The sequence below is a fragment of the Mycosarcoma maydis genome, chromosome 11, assembly GCF_000328475.2.
Source record: "Mycosarcoma maydis chromosome 11, whole genome shotgun sequence".
NCBI classification, from domain to species: domain Eukaryota; kingdom Fungi; phylum Basidiomycota; class Ustilaginomycetes; order Ustilaginales; genus Mycosarcoma; species Mycosarcoma maydis.
The window spans coordinates 25,561-51,020 of record NC_026488.1 but is presented as its reverse complement, the minus strand read 5'-3'; the positions used below and the strand labels follow the sequence as shown (position 1 = coordinate 51,020).

At 53.8% G+C, this 25,460-nt stretch overlaps 5 protein-coding genes across 5 annotated transcripts; 4 read left to right on the top strand and 1 right to left on the bottom strand.

Moving 5' to 3' along the window:
* Positions 1–409: 409 nt before the first annotated feature.
* Positions 410–2,901, bottom strand: UMAG_11511 (RNA-binding protein YRA1; the record flags this gene model as incomplete). The annotated part of the gene is made up of 5 exons (XM_011392251.1): positions 410–678; positions 803–956; positions 1,113–1,375; positions 1,856–1,874; positions 2,899–2,901. 5 exons carry the CDS (start codon positions 2,899–2,901, stop codon positions 410–412), a joined length of 708 nt encoding a protein of 235 aa, XP_011390553.1.
* A 2,531-nt stretch (positions 2,902–5,432) lies between these two features.
* On the top strand, positions 5,433–8,798 carry UMAG_03884 (uncharacterized protein; the record flags this gene model as incomplete). Its single annotated transcript, XM_011392072.1, has 1 exon — positions 5,433–8,798. One exon carries the CDS (start codon positions 5,433–5,435, stop codon positions 8,796–8,798), a length of 3,366 nt encoding a protein of 1,121 aa, XP_011390374.1.
* Positions 8,799–9,685: 887 nt separating this feature from the next.
* UMAG_03883 (uncharacterized protein) lies at positions 9,686–18,268 on the top strand (the record flags this gene model as incomplete). The annotated part of the gene is made up of 1 exon (XM_011392071.1): positions 9,686–18,268. The coding sequence occupies one exon, from the start codon at positions 9,686–9,688 to the stop codon at positions 18,266–18,268; it is 8,583 nt and encodes a 2,860-aa protein (XP_011390373.1).
* A 4,229-nt stretch (positions 18,269–22,497) lies between these two features.
* UMAG_03881 (uncharacterized protein) lies at positions 22,498–23,145 on the top strand (the record flags this gene model as incomplete). Its single annotated transcript, XM_011392070.1, has 1 exon — positions 22,498–23,145. The coding sequence occupies one exon, from the start codon at positions 22,498–22,500 to the stop codon at positions 23,143–23,145; it is 648 nt and encodes a 215-aa protein (XP_011390372.1).
* An 852-nt stretch (positions 23,146–23,997) lies between these two features.
* UMAG_03880 (uncharacterized protein) lies at positions 23,998–25,276 on the top strand (the record flags this gene model as incomplete). Its single annotated transcript, XM_011392069.1, has 2 exons — positions 23,998–24,347; positions 24,490–25,276. 2 exons carry the CDS (start codon positions 23,998–24,000, stop codon positions 25,274–25,276), a joined length of 1,137 nt encoding a protein of 378 aa, XP_011390371.1.
* Between the last annotated feature and the right edge of the window lie 184 nt (positions 25,277–25,460).

Sequence of the window (25,460 nt, the reverse complement as noted above, 5' to 3'; positions counted from 1 at the left end):
TGAGACACAAGCAGCTCGAGCAAGCGGCCAAAATCTGAGTCGTGAGCGTAAGTGTTGCTCTCTGCACAGCTCGAATGAGAGCGAGACGGACGCGAAGCACGACGCGTTCAATATCGGAATCACGAAAAAGCACAAGTCGTGACTCGTGAATCATGAATCATGAATTTATGATTCGAGATTGACGATTGTGAATCACGAATGTTTTCGACTGGGGTCAGAGCCGTCAACTCAGCTGACTGCTAGGTTCACGCCATACAAATTCTGCAATCATAGCCACACCTATCTCATTGGGAACGGAGAAAAGCAAGCAGCACCGAATTTGAGGCTCTGATCGATTCGAACAAGGACCAAGGGCGATACAGAGATTGAAGCGGAAAGAGAGCAAGAGTACAGCGGTGCAATACACCGATTACGAGGCAGGGGCATCGGTGGAGGCCTGCTTGTTGTAGTCCTCCATCTCGGCGTCGAGGTCCTCGACAGTCTTCTTGGGGCGCGCCTCGCGCTTGGCGCCACGGCCACGGCCGCGACCCTGCGCAGAGGTAGCACCGCGACCTCCCTTGCCCTTGGCTGGGCCAGCAGCGGCGGCACCCTTGACAGCCTTGGCACCCTTTGGCGCGGCAGCGGGAGCAGCAGCCACCTTGGAAGGGTCCACAACTACTTCAACCTTGAGGGGCTTCTCTGTGTATGGCAATACAGCATAGGACGGCGGAACGACATGACAATGGCAGAAAGAAGAGATTAAGCTGAGCTGTTGTCCCATTGTTTGCGAAGGGTAAGGTTGCTGAGGAGAGAGAATACTCACTTCCATCGATCAAACGGTTGTTGTATTGGGTGTATGCACGGCCAGCATCGTCGGCTCGCTGGAATTCAACAGTGCAAACGCCAGTTGACTGGCCGGTGGCTCGGTAACTCATGGCCACCTTGCGAAGCGGGCCGATGGTGGTAGCGAACAGTTCCTGTGCGGCGCCAGAATTATGATAGAAGGCAATAACAGAGAATTGAAAACGAATGCGGCCAGAGCAAAGAGAAATGTCAGTTGATGTTGTTGAAAGATGCAACGCCCTTGCTATCCTTCAGACAGGGGCCCATCGATAGCGCCAATCAATACGAACCTTGACTTGAGCTTCGGTTACATCGAGAGGCAGGTTGCTGAGGATGATCTTGCTGCCACCGCCGCTGCCTCGGCCGGGAATAACGATGGGAGGCTTGCTGCGGTTCGAGGCTGCGATGACGGCAGCGTTCTGAGCGTTGCTGCCGACGGCGGCAGCCTTGGCGCTGGGACGAGCACTACGGCCTCCACGGCGACCGCGTTGGCTGTTGCGACCGGCACCGGCACCGCTCTTCTTGGGACGTTCGGCCATGATCTGGTCAAGGGCTGTACAGGAATCAAATTGGGTCAAGAGATAATAAATAAAGGTTGCAACGCAAAGTGCGGCATGTGGTGCAGCGATTCGAGGCATGGATTGACGAAGGTTGGTTGCAACCAAATGGTCCATTCATGGCCAGGCAAAAATCGATCGCAATCGCAGCATGATGTGAAAACGCAACGCACGTGCATGGAGCATGTCATGGCAGGTCGTTTGTCAGCCTTGGTTGCACCTTGTCTCGGACCTCTGGTTCTCCCGTGTGCATGCTTCTCCTGTAGCTCTCGCGGTGCAGCTCTACGGTAGCGACGAGTCGGGCGGCACAGCATGTGTGCATCTAGTATCTGTCCATAGGGAGCGCTGCTGGAATTGCAGCTGTATGCGCCAAGCGATATGGAGCTGTTATCCAAACAGCGGACCACTGGTGGTAGAGAGTGTGATGACGGAGCTTGCAGGAGAAGCATGCGCTATACCGTCGATGCACTACTTACGCTTGTCAATGTTCATGGACTGTGGAGAGGCCAATCATGAGACATCGACATAACGTGAAAGGTGCAAAGAAGGCGACATCGATTATGGGTGGGAGCCAAGTCGAGATGAGATCCATCGGTAGGCGCAGCAGGGTCATGCGAGTGTGATAGCAGATCATCAGATCCAACATGGGCGCAGAGCGTAGCAAGATGCAGCAAAGCCGACCAAGGCCATGCAAAAAAAGGGCAGACATTGGACGTTGCGCAGACAAGCACGGTGCGAACAGGTCACAGCACATTAATACAAGACCCAGCGCAGTGGCGAGAGTGCAACGCAAGGATGACGACGAGCAAAAGCGGTACAGGACCGATAATAGGACAGCAGTGTGATAGAAGGGCGAAGGTCGAGGAAGAATGGAAGGCGAAGTAGCAAGTTTGGTCAGAATGCGTGGTTCCGGAGGAGGTTTGTGTCGAGCGCCATGTTTCATGATTCTACGGCGGATGTGAGCGACGGAATGGCTTGTCTGGGGACGTATTGCATCCGTACGACTCTGCCTTAGTCGAGAACGTCTGGCTATGCTAGCATTGCGATGCATGTCTCTGCGTGATTCATCGGGGTTGACGCTTTGCATGTGTGCGTATGATATGGCGTATACGCTGTCGACTGTAAGCAAGGTAGCATTCGCTGCTCTGTCTTTACTCTTCAGGCCAAGTGGCGGATGCAGGCTCGCGATACACGCTGCGGCCGATAGTGCTTGCATGGATCAAGCATCAGAGCGACGATAGGCGGCCGGACGATACACAGTCGCGAGGCAGAGCATGGGCGCTTCTGTGCTAGTGTTTCGACCGCGGTCCATGACCAGGCGGAAGTGAAGAAGTTTGGGCAAGATGAGGCATACGTTGACTGCGACTTTTTATCAATGCACGTCGCTCGTTGAGCCATTTGCAAGGCCAGACGGCAATAGCGCCAAGCCGATGAAAGACGAGGTTGCAGGGATCGCAATGCTAGAACGGCCAGAAGCGGATGGCGGTGCATAGGAATCGGGGGCTCGTTGAATGCTGACCATTTTGTTAAACGTATCGATGATAGTGGACCTGAAAAGGGTTGTGTTTGTGATGCTAAGGATGAAGAGGATGAAGACGAAGATGGTGCTGCTGTGGAAGACGAGACCGACTCCCAATTGGCGTATTGAGAGATTCGTGATTCGTGATTCACGGTTGGCCTCTTCTCGCGGGTTTCAAGTCGTGAGTTGTGCGCGCTGCGCCATACGGTCGGATTGGCTCGCTTTGGGCGCGCGCGTGTCTCTGCCCAAACTTGGGCTGAGGAATCTGTGATCACATACAACTACCTCTTTCGCACGGCTTATCCATTGTGAGTGAATCACGAATCACGAGTCGTAAAAGTCATACGGTGCACAAGGTGTTGCAGAAAGAAAGCTTAACAATGATTCACTCCGTGCACGGTGGGCGGACTCGTGACTGTGAACCGTGGACCACGGAAAATCGTGAATGGACCATAGACGCGAGGACGTGAAACACAAAACCTGCGTCTGGAAGCCAAGAGCCGCACGAGTCAATTCTCAGCTTCGTGATTTACCTACGCTCCGCGAGAGACTAAAAAAGGGGGTCCACCGCTCGATCCCATAACGTTAAAGCAGCCTGAAATGTGCCGAGATGTGCTCTGGCACAGCCACGCGTATGTATCGTCTGTTGCAAGATTGAGTCGCAAGTGAATGAACCAAGCTAAGTTAACTCAACTTAAAGTAAAGGCGCAGAGCAAGGGGACAGGCAGGAGGCGTCGGCAGCTGCATGTAGTTTTGGGGTTTGCCCTCCTCCCATGCGATCACGGACGTGGTTGCCTGGTCCAACCTTGCACGGACTTTGTCGCAGCTGGCTTTTCACTCACCGCTTTGTAATGGCTTGCTCGTTTTTTTGCCTTGCGATATATCACGGCAAAGCTGAGGTCAAGCTCTGCAGCCAGAAACAAAAACAGTCTTGCATCTGCATATCAACTCACGACTGTGCCTGAAAGCTATTAGGATTAGCGAAGAAGAGATGGATTCGTAATTCAGTGCTGTTGCCGAGCTCACAGGCAGCGGCCTGCCGTCATACTTTCGTCAGAGGACAGCAGTTGAAAAGAGCAAAGTCTGGCTCAAGTTCTTGTCATGGAAGATGGCGCCGCCAAGTCTTCGGTAACTTACAGATATACTGTACCACACATCACGCACGATTCACGATTTGTTCGGCGACTTGTTCAGCAAGCACGAATCACAGAAGAATCCCAACCGAATCACGAATCACAATCACAATCACGAATCACGAAGTGAAACATCATGAACAACTCACAACTAGCAATCAAGAATTTCAACTTTTCTTCGCAATTCGCATTCCATTCATCCGTGATGTCAGATCACCCATTGGGGAGGGACTATTCCAAGACTTCAGCTGCTGATGGTGATGCTAACTTAGTGCTGCTCTTTCTACTTTCTAGATGGGGGTGTACTGTTGCACCGAGGGAACTTGCAGCTTCGGTGAACAGAATCGTGAGTACCAAGCTGTGGCTCACGTCACCAAAAAAGTTTCAATAAAAATAGAAAATTTCCAAAGGCACATAAGTTTCAGGGGGAAGAAACCTCGACCCCAGACTCACGAGACTCACGAAACTCACAAGACCACGAGACTCTGTGACTGTTGAAGGCTGGATCCCAGCATGGCTGAAACGAACACGCTTTAATCAGTTTTTTTTTTTTTTTTTTTTTTTTTTTTTTGGCTTGATACATTCACGATTTTGGACTCAGCTTCAGCTTCGGTTTGCGTGTAAAAAGCAAGTTAGTGAGTAGTGACCTAAGTTAGAGTGAGCCGCAGATAGACAAGAGTGAAGCGCATCGGCTAGCTTGCCACGCGCTCGATCCAGTTGGTGAGTCGCGAGGGTTGTCAGTCAGTTTGGCACTGAGCAGCACATACAGTAGAGCGTCAGAGAGTTGCGAGTGGAACCCCTTTGTAACCGCTCTCGAATCCTCTTCTCGCCCAACGCGACTCTGTGAGTCTTCTGGGTGCCTGTGTTCATCTATCTCATTTGCTTCTCTCCATCATCACCCGTCTCTATCGCGTCTCAACGTCCACCACGTCGTCCAGATCATACTCCGTAGATAGCTGGCTCACGATCACGCTCTTATCGTCACCAAGGCTGTTCGTTTCGAATTTATCTTGACCTCTCCGACTCTTCCTGTACGGTCCTTCTGCCACCCTTTCGACGCTCTCGACAGACACATACAAGCACTGGCTCTCAAACACATACAAAGACTGGATACCACTGTGTCAAGATCGTCTCCAAACGCATCGATCCGCGCTCCTTCCGACCTGCATTTTTTACTTGACGAGCGCACCCTTGTCGACCCTTGGTGAGCAGGCCTCCACTTGGCGTTGGACGTTCATCTTGCCGTTGCTCGCGTTTCAACTCGTGATCATACACGCTCGTGCTTGCCTTCCTCACCGTGTATTGTCAGTCGCTCACTACTAGATTCGAAAGTCTCGATCGCATTCACGCGCTTCGCTTGCAAGGTGCGCCTCTTGTGGCTCGCCCGACCATCCATCCATTATGTCACACTCGCAATCATTGCACAGCTTGGCGCCAAGGGCGGAGCAAAGCAATGGCGTCATTCCTGCTGTCCTTACTGAGCAGCTCAATGCCAACGGTAGCACCGATCTCAAAAAGGTCGCCATCACCATAGTCGCATTCGTTGCTCTCAGCCTCTTCACCTTGATCGCCTTCCAGATCCTTCGTCCCAACAACAAGATTGTCTATGCACCCAAGTACAAATACGCAGAAGAAGGCAAGGCGCCACCAAAGGCTTCCGAAGGCTTTTTTGGCTGGATCCCGCCCATCCTCAAGTACAAGGAGCATGACCTCTTGCCGCTCATCGGTCTCGACGGTGTCACTTTTCTGCGCTTTGTCCGCATGATGCGATGGATGCTCACAACGCTTGCTCTGCTCATGTCGGTCGTACTCATGCCCGTCGATATCGCCTACAACGTGCGCAACGGAGGCAGCAACCTCGTCACCAACAGGCTCAACTACCTCAACATGTCCAACGTCCACGGCACCTACATGTGGGCCCACGTCGGCATGAGCTACGTCGGCACCATTGTCGCCCTCTCCTTCATCTGGTATCACTACCGCGAGATGGTCCGCCTACGATGGTCCTACTTCCGATCCGAAGAGTACCAGACCAGTTTTCATGCACGAACCCTCATGATCACCGACGTTACCAAGCGATACCAAGCCGACAACGCCCTCGGTGCCGTTCTTTCCGAGCTCAAGATGCCTTACCCCACCACCGAGGTCCACATCGGTCGTCGCGTTGGCTTGCTCCCCGATCTCATCGAAAAGCACAGTGACCTCGTGCGCGAGCTCGAGCATGTGCTCGCCAAGTATCTCAAAAACCCAAATAACTTGCCTTCCAAGCGCCCCACAAAAACCATCGGCGGCTTTATGGGCATTGGCGGTGAAAAGCTCGACGCCATCGATTATCTCACCGAACAGATCAACCGCGTCGAGGCTGCCGTCATGCACCAGCGAGAGACCATCCAGCAGAAGAAGCCCGAGATGTACGGTTTCGCTTCGCTTGCTGCTGTTCCATACGCGCATGCAGCCGCCAAGGTGCTCCAGAACAAGAAGCCTCGCGGCATGCGCATCACGCTTGCCCCTCCACCCACCGGTATCATCTGGCAGAACCTTGTAAAGTCGCGCGCCAGCCGTGCCAAGTCAAGCTTTTTTGGTTTCCTTATGCTCCTCGTCCTCTTTTTCATGAACATCTTTCCTCTTATCATTGTCTCGTTGCTGTCCAACATGGCTCGCCTCACCAGCATTTCGTGGCTTCGCTGGCTCAAAGACTGGCAAACGGCGAGTTCCTTTACCTTTGCCGCCGTCTCGGGTCTGGGCGCCCCCATCATCATGGGTATCGCCTCCTTCTTCTTCCCCATCGCCATGCGCAAGATTGCCAAATACCGAGGTGTCCAAACTCGCTACCGTCTCGACCGGCTGCTCGTAGGCCAGTACTTTGGTTTCCTCGTTATTTCGCAGTTCCTCTTCTTTTCGCTCATCGGCGTAGTTCTATCGCTCGTGTCGCAGCTTGTGGTCGAGATCAACCACGACAGCGCGCTTGCCATCATCAAAAAGCTGGGCCGTAACGCTGCCTATGCGACAAAGCAGCAGTACCTCAACCAGTCCAACTACTGGCTCACCTGGTTGCCGCTTCGAGGTTATTTGGCTGTCTTTGACCTGGCACAGGTCATCAAACTGCTGCTCGTATGGATTCAAAAGGTGTTCCTCGGTCGCACACCTCGCGATGTTCGCGAGTATACAAAACCACCCGTGTTTGACTACTGGATCTACTACTCCAACTTTCTCTTTATGTCAGCAGTCGCCATGATCTATGCTCCACTGGCGCCGCTCGTTGTCGTTTTCTCCGCCATCGTGTTTTGGGCCAGCTCGTTCATCTACAAGTACCAGCTGATGTACGTCTTTGTTACCAAACACGAGACTGGTGGTATGTTGTGGCGACCCACGATCAATCGTCTGCTCATCTGCATCGGCTTTATGCAGGTCATTCTCATTCTTGCCGTGGTGCTCGATACACTCAACTACTACCAGGCAATCGCTGCACTACCGCCCATCCTGATGCTGATCGCCTTCAAGATCTACTGCCGTCGTACCTTTGACAGCCGCTTCGACTGGTACATCCCCAACGAGGCCGAGATCGCAGCTTCCAAGATCCATGCTGGAGACGCGCGCCACAACCGTCTGCAGCGCCGCTTCGGACATCCCAGCTTGCACTCGAAGCTCTTTACTCCTATGGTGCACGCCAAGGTCAAGCACCTGCTTCCGCAAGTGTACAAGGGTCGTCTCGACACTGGCGTAGCCATGGTCGACGGTCGAAAGGTCGAGACGGAGCAGGTCGCGGGTGGTCTCAAGATTGCAGCCATCGAAGAGGATCAGCTCGAGTACGATCCCTCCAAGGACTCGGACGCGCGCTCGGTCATGTCTGGCACCACGCTCGGCGGTATGTCGATGGCGGGCATCGGCGCAACGACGCCCGGCAGCATCACGGGTGGTCCGCGGGGCGATTACTTTAAGGATCAGTATGCGAATTACATGGCAGCCGGTCCCATGCACGGCGGTGAAGAGTTTGAAATGTCCAACGTTGGTGCACGCGATAGCCGCGACAACCTGCTCGAGAAGCACCAGAACAGCCTGTACAATGAGTCGCTGGATGGCACGCTGGCAGGTACCACGTATGGCGGCAAGTCGTCGCCCGAGGCAGGCCTCGGTGCGCATGGTCAGTACAACGGCTATTCGGCAGCAACCACACCAGGCCTCGAGTCTGGCATCGCTCAGCAAGCTAGCTACGTCGACCCTTACAGTCAAGCTGGTGGAGTGTATGCGCCACGCATCGGTGGCAACCACAGAGCTCAAGGTAGTCAGACGAGTCTGGGTTCGTATGGCAACCTGCTGTACGGCAGCAATGCTGCGGCAGCGCCGACAGGATACGGCTCACCCGGGTCGCAAGCAGCGTACGGCAGCGGTGCGAGGGGCAACGGCGGTGTTGCACACACGGCATCGCCCGGTGCGACACAGCAGATCTCACCAGGCACGGTGATTGCGCCGACGGCGACACAGTACCAGGCAAGCGGCTACACGGCGTCACCACCGAATCGACAGCCACCTCAGCAATACATGGGCGCTCCTCCATCGCGCCAGGCATCAGCAGACTACCCATACCAGCCAAGCGCTGGCTACACGCACCCACAGGCTCAACAGGCTCCAATGTATTCGCAGCAACAGTCGCGACAGCAGCCATACCCGTACGGACAGCACCCGAGCGGAGGCAACCACTACGCGCCTTCTCATGGCTCGCAGCCTGGTTCTGGATACCAGCAGGATGCCTATGGCTACCAACGCTGATCTGGACCAGCCAGCCCAAGCCAAACCGAACAATTTATGTCAAGGTTTCAATGAATTCAGTCATGGTCATCTTGCAACGTGTGTCCTCTAACGATCTAGATTGAGGAGATGCTGATGTGAGGATGGCAGCAGCATTCACAGATTACGATGACAAAAAAGTCGTGAATACGTCGAGTTGAATCACAAATCATCACCAAGCAAAAGTCGTGAATGACGAGTGACGAATTAAGTTAACTTGGTCACGAGTAGAATCACGAATCGTGAATCACGAATGAATCAAAAGTGGGAGCGTCGGAAGTTTCCAATCGCCGAAAGAGTCAAATGCATGGGCCAGGTGACGGATGACAGCGAAGCACACCTGAGTCAGTCGGAACGGGTGCCGAGAGTCACGAGTCCACAGTCGCACGTCGTAAGCACCGTGCACGTAGTCGTGAGTCTGTCAGTCAAGTGACGAGTGATTCAGTCACGAGTGAATCGTGAGTGTTACTTTTCCCTGTTGGACCCTTCGAAGTGCGTTTGCGCGGTTGACTAACCAACCTTTTGTTGTCACACCCAACGCCCTACTCACGACAAGAAAACGGTGAAAGGCTGAGCTATCACGTATCAGCCAGGATCGTGCGTAGAGCCAACCCCATTCACGATTGTGCAGTCGACAGCATACTTGCCAGCGTCATCACTCAACATTGCCAAGAACTGCGACTACGAACGATAACTACAATCATATCACTCGAAATACATCTAGACATCGAAACAACCCTGCTCCCTACGCGCCATCAGACTCTGACTACCAAAGGTAATGCTCATCGTGCTTAGCCTCTTCAAACCCACTGCCTCCTCAACTGTTCACAGGGCCTCCTCGGCTGCGTCGTCATCATAGTTCGGTCACGATGGACTACCAAAGATCTCATGAGCAAGAACAGCAGCCGATCTCGTCTCAAGGCGATGAGGCGCCAGCCGTTCTCGGCATCGATTCTTCGACACCCTTGGTTAATGACGAGCTCTTACCTTCCTCGGCTGGCTCAAAATTCGAATCTGGTACGACTTCAGATCTGGCAAGCGATAGGCTTGAAGCTCATGGAGCCAACTCGTGCCGTCTGCCAACCTCGTCTGCAGCGCTGCCAGCCACTACGAGCGGATCTGCATCACAGCCCTCGGCAGAAACGCTATCGATCCAACGTCAGCACGCTGCAAGCTCTCCCAGCCTCCTTCCTCCACCATCACCAATGCCAGAATCATCCGTGGGAAGCCCATTGAGCAGCGCACATGCCAACAGCCCTGTCATCCTACCATCATCTTGGTCGCTATGGCCCCAACATCCCAACAAAGATACTTCTGATCCTTTCCATGATCACTCTTCCCGATCCCTTCAGCGTGACGAATTGCTCTCAGTCCTCGAAGCTCTGCACAGGTGCTCAGCTCGCGACTTGCCAACCAAGCTACATCTTGGTGGGCATCTTCATCGCATGTTGGTCGAAGGAATCTCCTTCGCGGCTCCGGCTCGAGCACATGGCTATCGCGACGACTTTCGCCAAGCGGGCGGCTTCATCGTAGTAGTCCAGCTCATCTCGACACTCGACGCCCCGCAGGCGCAATCCGAATCATCCGACCATGCGGCTCTTCAAGTCGAGATCTTCAAGCTGGCTCTGTCTATCCTCTCAGCATCGCTTGTTCAACACCCACTCAACATCAAATCCTTTGAGGCGACTGTGGGATGGAACGGCCTCTTGGACGCTATCGCCATTGCCGCCAAGGACGCCGTACCTCTTGACAACGTCTTTGGCTCCCTCTTCGGACTGGCTTTGGCCGATGTGGCCACCTACGCTGAACGCATTATCTCCACCCGTCGATATCTTGCCGATCAGCCCGAATCCGCGACTCCACGTGTTCTAGAAAACAGAGTTCGGGTCCAATGGACGCCCGTGCCTGGTATCACCTTCCCTCATGCTGTTCGGATCTTGCTCCAGCTGCTCTTTTCCAAGACAACACCCAGCCTCGAAAGCAACGATGCCGAACTTTTCGACGCAGTTGGGGTGCGCATCGTATTGCATACCCTCCTGCAGCTTATTGCTTCTAATCGTCGAAACCAAACTGCACTCGCCAGCATCGGCTTGACCACTCTCGTGCTCGACGCCGTCCTGCCAACAATCACCAGCCATAGCGCCTCATCGCTTCCGTCGCCCATTTCTCTTCCGACGTTCAAGCCTTTCGATGCGTCATTAAGCAGTCCGCATGAACAGGCGGAACGTAAAGCATACTCGCCCGCTGCCCAACTGCGACATCGCGATCTTCTTGCCAGCATCCTGAGACACCTCTATGCTGCCGCCGGTATTCCAGACAAAGACGGTCGCAAACTCCTCATCTTTCTCACAACAGCTCCTTCCTTGCGCACAAGCGAGTCTCTGTCGTCCGCAGACGATGGCCGCGAACGCGTTCTTGACTTGCTCCTCGACATTGCCGATACGTCGCAAGAGCCTAACGCGGTACTTTTCAGCATGGCGGAACATGGGCACGCCTCGCTTGCCTTTTCGACCCTCCGCCGTCCTTTCCCGCCTGCTGCGTCCTCCAGAGGCTTCTCTTTTGTCTCAACATTTTCGATCGAGCGCATCGAGCCCACCCTCCCGATCGAGCTACTCACCCTTTTTGATGCACAAAGGTCCCTTCACGTCCAGCTTTTCATTGAGCCTGGCACAGGTCACTTCAGCTATGCTTCAACTCGGCACACTCCCTTGACGCCCACACGCTTCAACAATGCCGTCTTTGTCACCGGACAACGCTACCAACTCGTCTTTGTCCACTTTCGTCCTCGTGGTGGCGCAAACATGTCACCAGCTCGGCTTTACGTCAATGGTGAGATGATCGAGGAAAAGTTGGCCCCATGGCCCACTCACAGTCGTACTCCTTCGACAGTGTCAGGGCAGGCTCACCTTGCCAATCCTGTGCGAGCCGTTCTGGGTTCTCCACCTGGCTCTCACAATGAGATATCGCAAGACCTACAACAAAGCGATCCTACGCGTCCTCGCACAAATCGACTTGTTTGGTCTCTTGGCCCAACATTGCTCATTGACGATGCCCTGCCAAACGACCTGCCTCTCGTGTTTCACGAACTGGGGCCACGCTATACCGGCAATGCACAAGATTCGCTTGGAAGGTTCCTGACGTATCGTGCCAGCGCCAACATTAATCTGCGTCTCGATCAGATCGCGCGTAGAACACCCGCAACGACACCAAATGGTAGTGCTTCCGTACTTTCCGAAAAAGAGATTTCGAATCTGCCGCTGGTCACAGCCATAGCAGGCCGTGCAAGCGATCTCGTGTCCGAAGATCGCTTGTATTTTGTCATCAATGCCGCCAACACGGCTACCTTTGATCGGTCCGGCGCGGCCGGGAATCGCACGCCTTCTGCTTCTACAGCTCCCTCAGATACAGCCAAGAGATCAGGCTCGCGCGTTATTCTTAATCAGGCTGTCCCAATGAATCGTGAAGCGGTCGGGTCTTCGTTTGGCATTGCCAAACTGTACGGCGATCCCGCACTACTCGTGCCGCAACCTCTCGACGAGGTCATCTGGAAGCTCGGGGGATGTGCAATCTTGCTGCGCCTCATCTCTGATGCTGAAACGCCGAACATGCTCGCGAAGACGTTGCGCCTCTTTGCTCAGCTCGTCTCGCAGTCATGGCGATTGAGCGAGGACGTCGAGCGACGCAAAGGCTATGAAGTGCTCGGGTCGCTTCTGCACAACAAAGCCCACCTATTCAACGATGAGATTGCCGATGTCGTGTTTAGTGCGGTGGGCATCGATCCAGCCGAAAGTGTCAATCGCGATGACTCCCTCCTCATCAACCCTTTTCTTTATCGTATCGTCATGCTCGATTTTGAGCTATGGTCATCCACCCATCAAGAGCTGCAACGTCGGCATTTGGAGCATTTTCACCTGCTTCTCCGCGTCTCCAAGCACAGGAGATTCAACGCCAAGCGGGTGGCTAAGATGCAAATCGTCAAGAAGCTTGTCCACGCAATCCACTCCGACCTCTACTCTGCCGAGCTCACTCCGGCGCTATTGGATGCGTTACGCGCCTTGCTAGCTTCTTCATTCTCCGATCCCTCTGTGCGCATTGTCACTTCGTATCTGGCGTCACAATTGTGCCGCACCGCCGCACTGCAACACGCTTCATCTGCTGCATCGTCGTCTTCGTCGTTATCGATGTCCTCGGCCAGGCCAAAACCGCAGCGTGCGGCAACGATGGAGTCTCGGCGTGTAGCAGCTCATGCTGTAGGGTTCAATGCTTTGGGCTGCAGTCGAGATCAAAAAACAGATGCAGTAGATGTATCGTCTGTCCCAGCAGCCGTGCCGCAAGCAACGCATCAAGCGCTTGCCATGTTTGAACTTTTGACGGATTTGCTTCAGGAGCGGCGCAGCCATCTGATGCGTTTTGCTGACACAGTCAATGTCAAATGGCTTCTTTTGTTCTTCCACCCACGAGCTGAGAAGAGAGCTTCCGAGTTAGCGCTACACATTTTGGCCCGCCTCTTGCTGCTCCCCGAACTTGGCTACGCTCAGCGTCTGAGCAGCTCAGGAGGCTTCAAGGTGCTTGAACGACTCCTGCCCCGATTTTGGTCGATCGCCTCGCTCCTGCCAACGTTGTGGTCAGCACTGTTTGGACTAGACGTGCCGCAGACACTCCCGCCCTTGCTTACACTTGTGCCTCTACCCAACGATCACGAACAGGCAAAATCGGTTTATTGCGCTCCGCTTTTGCGAGCGATCTTGTCTTGTTTGAAAGAGGGCATGCGTGTCGCAGCAACAAAGCGAAACACATCGCTTGGCGGACAATTTCGGTCCCTACCTCCACGAACATCTGGCGCAGCCCATCTTGTTACTTCCACGTTCAACTCCCAATCGAGCGATCTTGAAGGATCCGTTGTGCCACCCGTGACGTCACGACCAAGTCACATCCGAAAACGTAGCCAGTCGATGAATGTCGATATCAAAGCTTTGGAGCAAGCTGCGCAAGCTTCTAGAGAGACGACTATGCTTCACGAGACCGCCGAGCTCCTCTGCGTGTATGGATATCGATCGGCCGAGTTCAGAGAGCTTCTCTTCTCGCCGATCATTCTCCGTGGGCTGATCGACTGCATTTTTATATTCGTTGGCCAAGCTGATTTTGTGATTACGATGGGCTTGACAAACGCTCTCACACTCAACAAGAATTCAGATACACCCATTGGGGCAAAGGCACAAGCAACAGCATCCGCTCAGGAGGGAGTTTATGGCATTGCAGTGTCCTTGCTCAGCTTGCTTGCGCAGCTTGCCGTCGATTCATTGCTTTCGACCCACTCGATCGCCATTTTGTCAGCCATCGATCAGGCTCTGCCTCCAACAGACTTAGCACAACAGACTACCTTCCGCTGCAACCTTCTTGCCGCAATAGCACAAAAACTGAGGCTGGTGATCTCCGACCAGCCACGTCGAGCAATCACGTCCGCCGAGTTTATCGCCCTCTTCATCGAGACAGCTTCCGAAGAGATTCTGTCCGGAAATGTCAAGCTTGAAGAACAGCTTTATAAAGCCACACTGGACCTGCTCAGTGCTCTTCTTAAAACTACCGACGACACAGCCAAACATGTCAATCGAGCCGTAGCAACACTGTTCATTAGCTTGAACCGCATTGTGTTGCTTCGTCTCGCCAACGAGAATCGCCACATCCAGACACTCGACGAGGTACTGCAAAGTCAAGAAGTAATTTTGCACCCAGCAAACCAGGACCGTACCTTTTTCGAGTGCTTGGTTAATCGACTACTTTTCGTCTTGCAAACTGTCACCTCCAAGCCAGACCAAGAGGCTACGGCAGATGCGCATGTCAAGACGTTTACACTGTTCAATCTCGTAGCCCTGGCCAGACCTGCCATCGTCGAAGGTGACGCGATGACCATGTTCAACGAAACACAGCAAAAGCATGCTCTTCCCATCGCTCACGAAGCCAGCGAAAACGTCACTGCAGAGATTTCCGCACATCGAGCTGATCTCGCGTATGACTTTGCTTGGAACAGCATATCGAAGACTCGAGAGACTCTCAAGACAGCTGCACACATGGAGCGACTGCAAGAGCTGCATGAATCTCTCCGACGCGTCGACACGCGAGAGCAGGTGGTTAGGAGTACGGAGAACCGCCTGATCGCCTGGCATGCTAGCCTGGTCGAGGCCGAGGACGTTCGCAGGGCCAAATTTGTCAACGATCTGCACGAGATGCAAACGTTTGCCGCCATGCAATGGCGTGAGCTTCAAGCTAGCCTTACGCGGGAGCGTGCACTGCTCCAAGGCACTCTGACAAGTAGTAGAGGTGCCAACTCGAACAAAGACGTATGGCGCCTGGATTCTACAGAGGGACCCGATCGTATTCGCCTCAAGCTGCGGCTCTTGGATGAGTCTGCTGTCCGACCAACGGATTTGGTCGCGCCTCAACTATCTGATCCCTCGTCCGGCACGGACTCGTATGCATCGAAGACAGAGCCACACGGTGACGTGTGGGGTAGCGCAGATGACAATACAGTCAACATTGATCAGCTTCCATCTTTGGCGAGATCCGGCGCTCCGAAAAGTCATGGTGAAGGCGTCCAGGAGGATCCAGACTCCTCCGCAGGCATCATTGATTCGGCAGGCACTGCAGCTGCAGAGACCTCAAGCGAACTCTTTCACGAAGACAAGTACCGCCGTGTGCTCCGCTCTCTTGAACGCGGTGACGTGATTGAGGCGGTCTTCAACACCTCACGCGTGGTCGGCATAGAATCAAGGGGTTGCTTGCTGATCCTCGGCAAGCTGTGCGTTTATCTTATGGATGACTACTTTCAAAGACCGAACGGCGAGCTGATCAATGTGTGGGAGGCGCCAGCCGAGGAGCGTGACGCGCTTGTTATGGCGACTCTGGCAAGCGACGCCTCCAAGCCATCCGATCTCGTCCGCGATCTCGAGGGTGACGCGCAAACGCGCAAGTGGCCCTGGTCGACGTTGCAAGTTTGTCATCGTCGGTCATGGCTGCACCGCCGCACCGCCGTCGAGATATTCTTCGAAGATGGCCAGAGCTGTCTACTTGTCTGTCCGGAGACAGCCACCGCGCAAAAGATGCATCGAGAACTGCAGATCCGTGCACCTTCCGCCGTTGCGGCCGCTGAAACGATGCGGGAAGCCATCCGGGAACGAGGTGCAGGAAGCGGGGGACCATCTTCGTCTTCCTCTATATCTCCCTCCGGTCTGGGTTCCCGTCTAGCTGGGGCAGTGTTAGGCCGGTCTGCCGGCTGGGGATCCATGACCACCGCATGGCGTGAAGGACGTATGAGCAATTTTGCGTACCTCATGGCACTCAACACGCTGGCAGGACGATCGATGAATGATTTAACGCAGTTCCCATGCTTTCCGTGGGTGTTGGCAGATTATGTCAGCGACGAACTCAATCTCGAAGATCCAGCGAGCTTTCGGAAGCTCGAGCTACCAATGGGAGCCCAGACGCCCATCCGCAGAAAGGAATTCGAGGACCGCTATGTGCAGTTGCAAGAAGTAGACATGGTGCCGTTCCACTACGGAACGCATTACTCGACCGCATCAACTGTCTGCGGCTTCTTGATCCGAACGCGGCCATTTGAGCGACTACTGCTGGCTCTACAAGGTGGCAACTTTGATCTGGCAGATCGTACATTTGGATCCATCGCTAAGGCGTGGATGTCAGCGTCAGAACTTTCTCGTGGCGACGTACGCGAACTCATTCCCGAATTCTTTTATCTGCCAGAGTTTCTGCGCAACACGAACCGATTCGATTTTGGCATCACTCAGGCCGGTGAGGTCATTGACGATGTCGAGCTGCCTCCATGGGCAAAGGACGATCCGCGTTTGTTCGTGTTGAAGCACAGAGAGGCGCTCGAATCCGAGTATGTTTCGCAACGGCTACATCATTGGATCGACTTGATATTCGGTTACCGATCGCGAGGAGAAGAGTCAGTGGAGAGCACCAACGTCTTCCATCCGCTCAGCTATGAAGACGCGGTGGACCTGGATTCCATTGAATCGCCCATGGAGCGTCAAGCAGCGGCTCAGGTGATTCACAACTTTGGTCAAACCCCGTCAAAGTTGTTCCACCATCCTCACCCTCAGCGTTTGCGAAGGCTTCACGCCTCGCTGTCGGCATCGGACCGATTCGGGATGCTTGAACATCCGCGATTGATTGTGCAAGGGATTGCACCGATCCGCACGCTCAAGAACGCGGTGCATTTCATCTACCCCTTCCACCCTGAAAGAGCGTTCGCATCGCCTAAAGATTACCTGATATTGCCCAAGTCGGGTGTCTCCCTGTCTGCAGACCACCTGGATGGAAGTCTGCGTATGTATAGCTCGCGTGATGCTAAACGGCCTCTGGCAGTGGTGGAGCAGATGACGCCCGACCGAATCACCTGCATGGCGCAGGCGCGTGCCGACTCGATCGTGATTGGAAGCTCGGACGGTATGGTGAGCATCTGGGAGGTGGATGGTGCCAAGCGAGAGGTAACATTGTGGACGCTGTTGCGAGGGCACGATGACACGGTGATGTGCGTTGCAGCTTCGTCGGCGTGGAGCGTCGTGCTGACCGGTTCCAAAGATCGAACTGCGATCGTCTGGGATCTCAACCGGGGAACGTACGTGCGTTCGCTGCGCGGACACGACTCGGGCGTGCAGCTGGTTGCGATTGACGAAAAGACGTGCCACCTAGCGACGGCAAGTGGTCCCGAAGTACGACTTTGGTCGATCAACGGAGAGCTGCTCGCGTGTCTAGCGACAAGCGCCAATATTTCGGAGCCCATCTCTAGCTTGAGCTTTTTCGAGCGCGACTACCACGTGGGCCGACTCGGCGTACTTCTGACTGGCCATCGCGGAAGGGTGGTTGCATGGGAGGCCGTGTCTGCACACGATGCGTCCGCTGAAGCGCTTCCGTCGTCATCTGCAAGTCCGGCGACTTCATCAAAGCAAGCGCAGAAGCGGGGACGACTGGTCTCAGTGGGAAGCGATCATCAAGCGGCAGCAGTGAAGACACCCTTATGGCGACTTGCGCCATTGCATGTACTCGAGCATCACGATCGATTAGGTGCTGATGGAAGCGTGGCAAGCGGTGCAAGCGGTGCAAGTGGAAGCTTGGACCTGCAGGGACGGCCTTTGATCACAGCGATTGCGACGACGCCCAAGATGGTGCTGACGGGCGACGAGCATGGTCGGCTGTACCAGTGGACGTTGGTCGGAGACGCTGTAGCGATTCCCGACTCTTTTTCGTCGCACTGCATGAATCTAAGCTGCTCGAAACGATTCGGCATACTGGAAGGACGTCGAAGCTGTGCTGGCTGCGGTGGACTGTTCTGCGGAGCATGTGCCGCATCGCACACTAAATTTGCAGCTCATCAACGCTTCTGTCCTCAGTGTCATGATGTGATTAGCAGCTCCAGCTACTTTGACATGTAGACACGCCCTCAAACAGCAACGCATCAGTCACGAGTCACTTGTTCTTTGTACAGCATTCCAGCATAGTGTTTCAAAAAAGCCAACGGCATCTTTGTCGTGATCACTGATGGCGCTGAGAGGGTCAACGTCGGGATTATTGACAAAGGTTTGCATGGGAGGTGGAGATAGTGTTGTTGTTGATGTCCGAACAGCATCACTGCCATTGTCAGACTCGGAGTCGCCTTCAGAGACTGCAGCCATAGGAGGTGCTACCTCTTCCTCCTCCTCCTGCTGGCGGCTTCCTTGCCCATTTTGCAGCCTTACCGGTCTCTTCGATACCCAATCTCGCTCTGAATTCTCTCGGATGATCATGGCTTCTTTCGAGAGCACCGTTGATCGCCCTTTTTCACCATTCGTCCCACTGTTGCCAGTGTTTTGCTCTTCCGTTACTGGTGAGCTAGAAGCATGGTTTTTTCGGCTTCTAGAATCGCATGAGATGCTTGAGCTGTCTCGTATGCCTGCTTAGTTATCTCTTTCAAGTCCCGTGCAACGCGTGAGTTGGGATCCTGAGCGTGGGCAGCGAGCGCGGCGTCAAGGGCAGCGTTGAAAGCAGACTCTGAGCGTGGAATCGAGATCGCCTGCAGTGGCATTCTAGAAGCTTCGGATGGCGTAGACTGGAGAGCTAGACGGCATAAAACCTTGTGTGGGTCTGGGTTGACTGAGATATCCAAGTCCGAGAAGGCCTTCCGGGCTGCTGACTGGGTTAGAACTGTCTCGCGTGCGTGGGCGTAGAAGCTTGCGAACTGCGCCTTGTCGATGGTGGCGCCAACGCTCTCTGCGGCGCTGCTGACCAAACGCCGATATGCTGATGTCAACCGGCTAAAGATCGAAACTTCAAGCGGTTGCATTACATGCGTGGTGTGGGGTGGGAGCACGAATGGGATGATACGATGCGACCAAAGAGCATCACAAAATGGCTTGCTTGTGTGTGATTGGTGGTCATCGATGATGAGCAGACGCCAGTGTGATGGCGTCGACGGCCGTGTGTGAGGGTCCAAGATGTTTTCCACCCATTCGACAGCAAGCTCGCTATTGATGCACCCGGAATCCGACTCTGACAAGTGCCAGGAAGCCGGGATGCCATTCATGCGACGCTGCTCACCAACAGTGCGGTGTTTCCCCTTTGTAATGATGAGCGGCGGTAGTACCTGGCCACCGCTTCCAATGCATTCAATAACACTGGCCGACCCTCGGGTTCCTGGCTGCGCGCTAAACCGAGATGCCAGATCACCAGTAGATACAACGACCCGCTCGCTAGCACCCAGGCCAAACATGAAGCCGGTCTCGTCCATGTTGAACACGTCTGTTGACGCCACGCTGTACTCACGCATGATCTCACCAAGACGATGAAACCATTGGCGTACATCCTCCTCTGTTGTTCCTGTGAGCCGTACATTGTCAGGACAGCGAGACCAATATGGGCGAATTGAGGGGTGCCGCAGCAGGAAGCCCTGCAGCCAATTGCGCCCAACGTCGACAGGCCCTGTCTGGCCAATGCGACGCGAGACAGCGTTGGCGTACTCTCGGATCTGTGCGGGCGTCAGAGGGTACCCGCTGTAGGCACTAAGCCGGATATGGTCGACAAGCGCGCTTTCGGCAGCCGGAGTAAGTGCCTGCATGCTGATCCGAGCAAGGGCTGACGGCCCTGAACGCGATGGCGTAGCGTTGATTCGGGCACATTGTTGGCTGCAGCCGCTTGTCGAATGCTGGAGTATGTTCCATTGCCAAGCTCGCTAGCGGCTAGCTGCAGCCGGTCTTCTTTGGCATCGCGCTCGGCGGCGGATGCTGTTCGAGCTGCCGTTTACCGCTTTGGGATGCTAGGACCGGCCATTGTGAGCTTGGGAATGCAGGATATTGTTGACAGCAGGCGGCAAATAGTGGCTGCAACGCCGGATGCAGGGTCCGCAATCGTATCAAAAAGTCGGTTGGGGGGGCTCAGGGACGGAGTGAAGGCACAGACGCGATCCATCCACACTACTCACACCATTTTGGTGGGGCTCAGTAATCCGAAATTACAGTCAGTACTACATGAATTACAGTCGTGAGTACGTTAGTGGAGGCTTTACGCGTGCATCGATGCATTCATAAAGGGTGATGATCTCTCTGATTTTAGATGAGACTGGAAGCGCAGGTCCCTGCCAATCCGCTGCGGCGCAATGGCCTTCTCAGCTTATCTTCGACCGGGGAGAAACCCACTCTGGTCTACGTTGTAAAAGTTTTCCAGAATGATATCATAGACAATGATAACCTCCTGCAGCAGGTCGAAGTAACTCTTTGTCAAATTTGCGTTCCCCAGCTCACACCTGTTGCGCATCTCTCTAGTACGAAGGGACGCTGGTGACCTCTGAGTAGCGCAGAACGAAAGATGCGACCAAATCGTGAATCATGCTCAGGTATTTGCAACGTCATTCTGGGAACGGTCCCGTCGAAGGTGCTGCGTCAGCTCCCCGTGTCTTGCAGGGGTGACGGGAAAGCCAAAGTCTGCTTGACTACGGATCTGCGGCACCACGGCAACCTCGGCTTTGGGTGAGAGTTTGTGAAGACCCTTATAGTCCTCAGAGCGGCTCTTTCTTCCGCTTCATGCAGCTGTAGGCAGCTGTGTACAGCACCTGCATGTGCAGTGCTGCGGGTTTCGGGATCGAAGCGCCCTTGGCTGAGAGCAAGTCACGAGTTGTGCAGCCTAGATCGTCTCTTCCTCCCTGAGCTTTGGTAACCCTTTTACGAGGTGAGCCAATAGTGACCATCGAGATCGAGATTCACAGATTCACGATTATCAACCGTGAAGGTATGAGTCACGATTGTCACACGATGATTCAATAGTTGACTGCTGTGCTGTCTAAAAATTCTGGATGGTTGCTTCTGTTTCATTTCTGTTTGATTCGGGTTCTGTTCTCACAGACTCACGACTGTGACAGCACGCATCCGTGGTAGGTGGCAGCCTGTGAGTAAGTTTATTGATGTAATCGTGAATGAGTTAACTAGCATTCTAGCATTCACGATTCACGATTCACGATTCACGATTCATGACTCCGGATTACGGATCACGGATCACGGACCACGGACCACGCACCACGCACGGCCTCTGTTGCATCATCCGTGATTCGTGATTTGAGAGGGCTTTAGACTGTCCTGCTGGTTTCTCCATTCTTCTGGCATTTTTTTGGTATGGAACGGTTGACATTACGACTGTATTCACGATTGTCAACAAAAGCACAGAGACCTCGTGCAATAACCATCCAAACAGTAAGCCATATCGTTTGCTTGCGAAGTATGCTCACAAGGATCGAGCTGCGTGATACCGTGGCGTGGGAACAAAGACAGACCGGAAGCTGGTTGAGAGCGCTCAAGACAACATACAGTCACGAGTATAGTACAGCATGTAGGTAGTGCAAAACACAATCGTGCACACGAATGGTCCAGCCGGCTGAGTCACCCAAACAAGACAAGACAGGAAATTATTATTTTCAGGGACAAAAGTCACGAGTGTGAGGAACGCGCAAGAAAAGTGGAAGCGCCTGGTGAGGTGTAGAATCGTCTAGAAAGCGCGCGAGAAATCTGTACTGTGATTGAAATTACAAGAAACGAAGCACAAGAGCGAAAGGTGAAACGACTCGTGACTTCGCGAGAGCTGTCAACCAACATTGGAGACTGCCACGGTCTTGCCCTTAAGCGCTTCAATCGTCCGCAGCAACAGTCACACGAGTTGCGAGCGAAAGATCGAGAGTATTCCTGAGCGTTCGCCTCGCACAAAGAAATGAGGTGACCGTTAGAGAGAAGGAAGCAGAAACGAGCAGAGTATCATTGTTGAGGCTGAGTCGCGAGGAAGATGCTTGGCGACGGACATCGTGGTGAGCAACATCGACGAGCAATGCTATAACACCAACAGAGACGGTCGAAAGGTATAAGAAGAGATCGTTTCTCACGCTTCCCTCCTTCCCTCAGCATCTTCCAACAAGACTCAGACATACTCAAGACACGCAAGCACAACACCACGCGATTAACGCCGCCGCTATTGTACTTTGCAAGCTCCTAATTTGATGCGTCAAGCGCTCCGACTTCCACTGCCTAGCAAGCAGATCTCTTCTATCATTCGAAACACAGCTTCACGCCCACGCACAAGCCCTCTCGCAAGCGTCTCTTCACTCAAGCACACCGCACCCCAACGATCCATCTCGACGTCACGCAGCAACATGTCTCTCCTCCGACCTTCGAGCTTTTTCGCTTCGCCCTTGGACGACTTTGACCTGTTCCCATCGTCGTCTCTGCGCGACCTGATGACGATGAACCCTTTTGCCATGGCCGCTGCTAGTCGACCCAACGTCAACGCGGGCGACTACCGTATCTGGTCTGGCCCCAAGGTGGATCTTCACGAAGAGGATACCCGGTTTGTATTGACTGCCGAACTCCCCGGTGTCAAGAAGGAGGACCTCAAAATTAATGTTGACGCCGACCGGCGCAGACTGACGCTCGAGGGTTCGATGAAGAGCGAGTACAGTTCGCAGCCCTCGACAAGCAATGGCAGTCAGCAATCTCGCGATGCCCCGTCGGCTACGGATGGCAAGCACGCAGCTGAAGCCGCCGATGACTCTTCATCGACTCAGGTAGCCAAGAAAGACAACAATGGAGAAGGACAGGTGGGCACGGTGGGACACGCTCTGGTCTCTGAGCGTGTCTACGGATCTTTCAGCCGCTCGTTCACGCTTCCTCCCACTGCCAACCTGGCCGACGATGCCAGCCTCAAGGCACGCTTCAACGATGGTCTGCTCCGACTCGAAATTCCGAAGAAGAAGGAGGAGCATTCCAAGACTCGCCAGATTGCTATCGAGACTACCGCATGATGGCGGCATAGCCAGGTCTTTATGCTCTTGAAGCGAGCGACTCTGTTGTGTTCTCTTTGTTGCAAGTTCTGAAATCGTTGATTCGTGATATGTTGTAGGTTTCGTTCTGCATTTTGTCAATCGCATTCACATTTTGATTCACAGAATTCGTGATTGTTTGTTTTTCAGTGTGGCTCCTCCTTCATCGCAAATCCCAATTTTCATGTCCCTTTGCATGCCCAGGTGTGATCGTCTAACCTGATTGAGTGGTGAGTGAGGTGGCGTGTGGATGGGGTGGATGATGTTAGAGGTAGAACTCTAAACTCTATATCATTGATGACGGGTGTTTGAAGTTAGGTTTAGGCTCGGCATCCCAGCACCGTGCAGTCACAGACCACAGAAAAGTGTACTGTAGATCTCCACCGCGGCAGCACATTTTGCTGCAGAGCTTGGCACGGCTAAGGTGAGCTTGATCGGCGCGCGATTCGTGAATTCAAACACAGCAGCACAGCAGCACACCAACACACCAACACTCGTGACTAAGACGCCTTTTTCAGTTTTCGAGTTGCGCGCCATCTGCAGGATAAGTTGTTTGAACAGCACCGCCCTGCTAGTCGAGCAATGATTGAAACATATCATTCGTGATTCCTTCTCCTTCTCCTTCCCGTCCCTCTCCTCACCGCCTTTGCTACCATCGTCATCGTCGATTCTGCCTTCGTGACGACTACCATCATCATTTCAATTTGCGGTCGTTGTACATCACTACCGCCACATTCCTTTGGGATTATCATCACCAGTGACTGGTTCACTTTTACGAAGGTTTTCTCTCCCTTCATCATCATCGAAAGACGCAGGCGTCTTTTGTTCTTCATCATGTTCCAGTTCATCCAGCTTCTCAGTCTCGTATCGGCACTTGTAATTGTCAGCAGCTTGGTCGGCGCTGTTCCGCATCCCGTTTTGGATGCTGCCGTCGAGACACTTGTAAAGCGTGCGAGCGTCTGCAACGGAGACGCCTCTCTGTGCAGCCGCCTCTATTCGAACGTTACCTACATCGGAGCGCACAACAGCTATGCTGTGGGAACCTTGGCAGGCGCCTCCGTGGGCAAGAATCAGGAGCAGTCGGTCACGCAGCAGCTCACCGATGGCATTCGTCTGCTTCAGGTGCAAGCCCATAAGAGTTCCAACTCGACTTCGGGATCTGGCATCAATCTTTGCCACTCTTCGTAAGTACTGCTCGGACCCATAGCGCTCTTTCTGACAGCTCGCAACCCACTTACATGCTTTTATGTACGAGTTTCTTTTGTTGACCGCTTCAATCTCCCGTCAAATTGTTCGGGCTCCATCTGCCTCTGTTTCAACCCACAGCTGCCAAATCGAAAATGGTGGCACCCTCGAAAATTATCTCTCCAAGGTCAAAACGTGGGTTGATTCAAATCCCAACGATGTCATCACGATTCTCATTGTGAACTCGGACAACCAACCGGTTAGCTCCTTCGGCACCGCATTCCAATCAACCGGCCTGGCCTCGAAAGCCTACTCCCCTGGCACGGCTGCACTCGCCAAGGACTCATGGCCTACCCTCGGCTCGCTTATCGACTCTGGCAAAAACCTCGTTGTCTTCATCGACAACTCTGCCGACGTCTCTTCCGTCCCTTACATCCTGCCTCACTTCCAAAACACATGGGAGAACCCATACAATCAGATCTCGGTGCCGTTCAACTGTTCGGTCGATCGGATCAATTCCGGCAGCGAACCGAGCAACTTGATGTACCTCATCAACCACTATCTCGACTCGTCGTTCAATTTGTTCGGAACCACCGTGTTCGTCCCCAACACGGCGCAGCTGAACACGACCAACAGTCTCAGTTCAATCATGACGGACGCTGGCAACTGTGCAAGCTTGCATGGCACTGGGTATCCGACGTACGTGTTGACCGATTTCTACGACGTCGGAGACGGAAGCGTCTTCCAGGCTGCTGCTCAGATGAACGGTGTGCAGTACACCGCCAAGCCAATTGGTAATGCCACCAAGTCCGGCAGCTCTGGTAGCTCGGGTTCGAGCTCAAGTGGTGCTGCGTCGACCCACGTCAACGCCATCGCTGCTGTTGCCACGTTCATGACCATGTTTGCACTTGCATCGACGCTGGCCTAGGCTCGCAACCCACGGATTATCTCGTACCTCTCATGCTTGGCCACCACCATCCGCATGCGTTTCATCGCACTAGCTCAACCTGACACCCAATCGGACAATCACAATTGCAATTTCAATTCCAAACCTCACACACTTGGCTGTCTGGCGTGTGCCACATGCACGCCGTTTTCACACTTGAACTGTA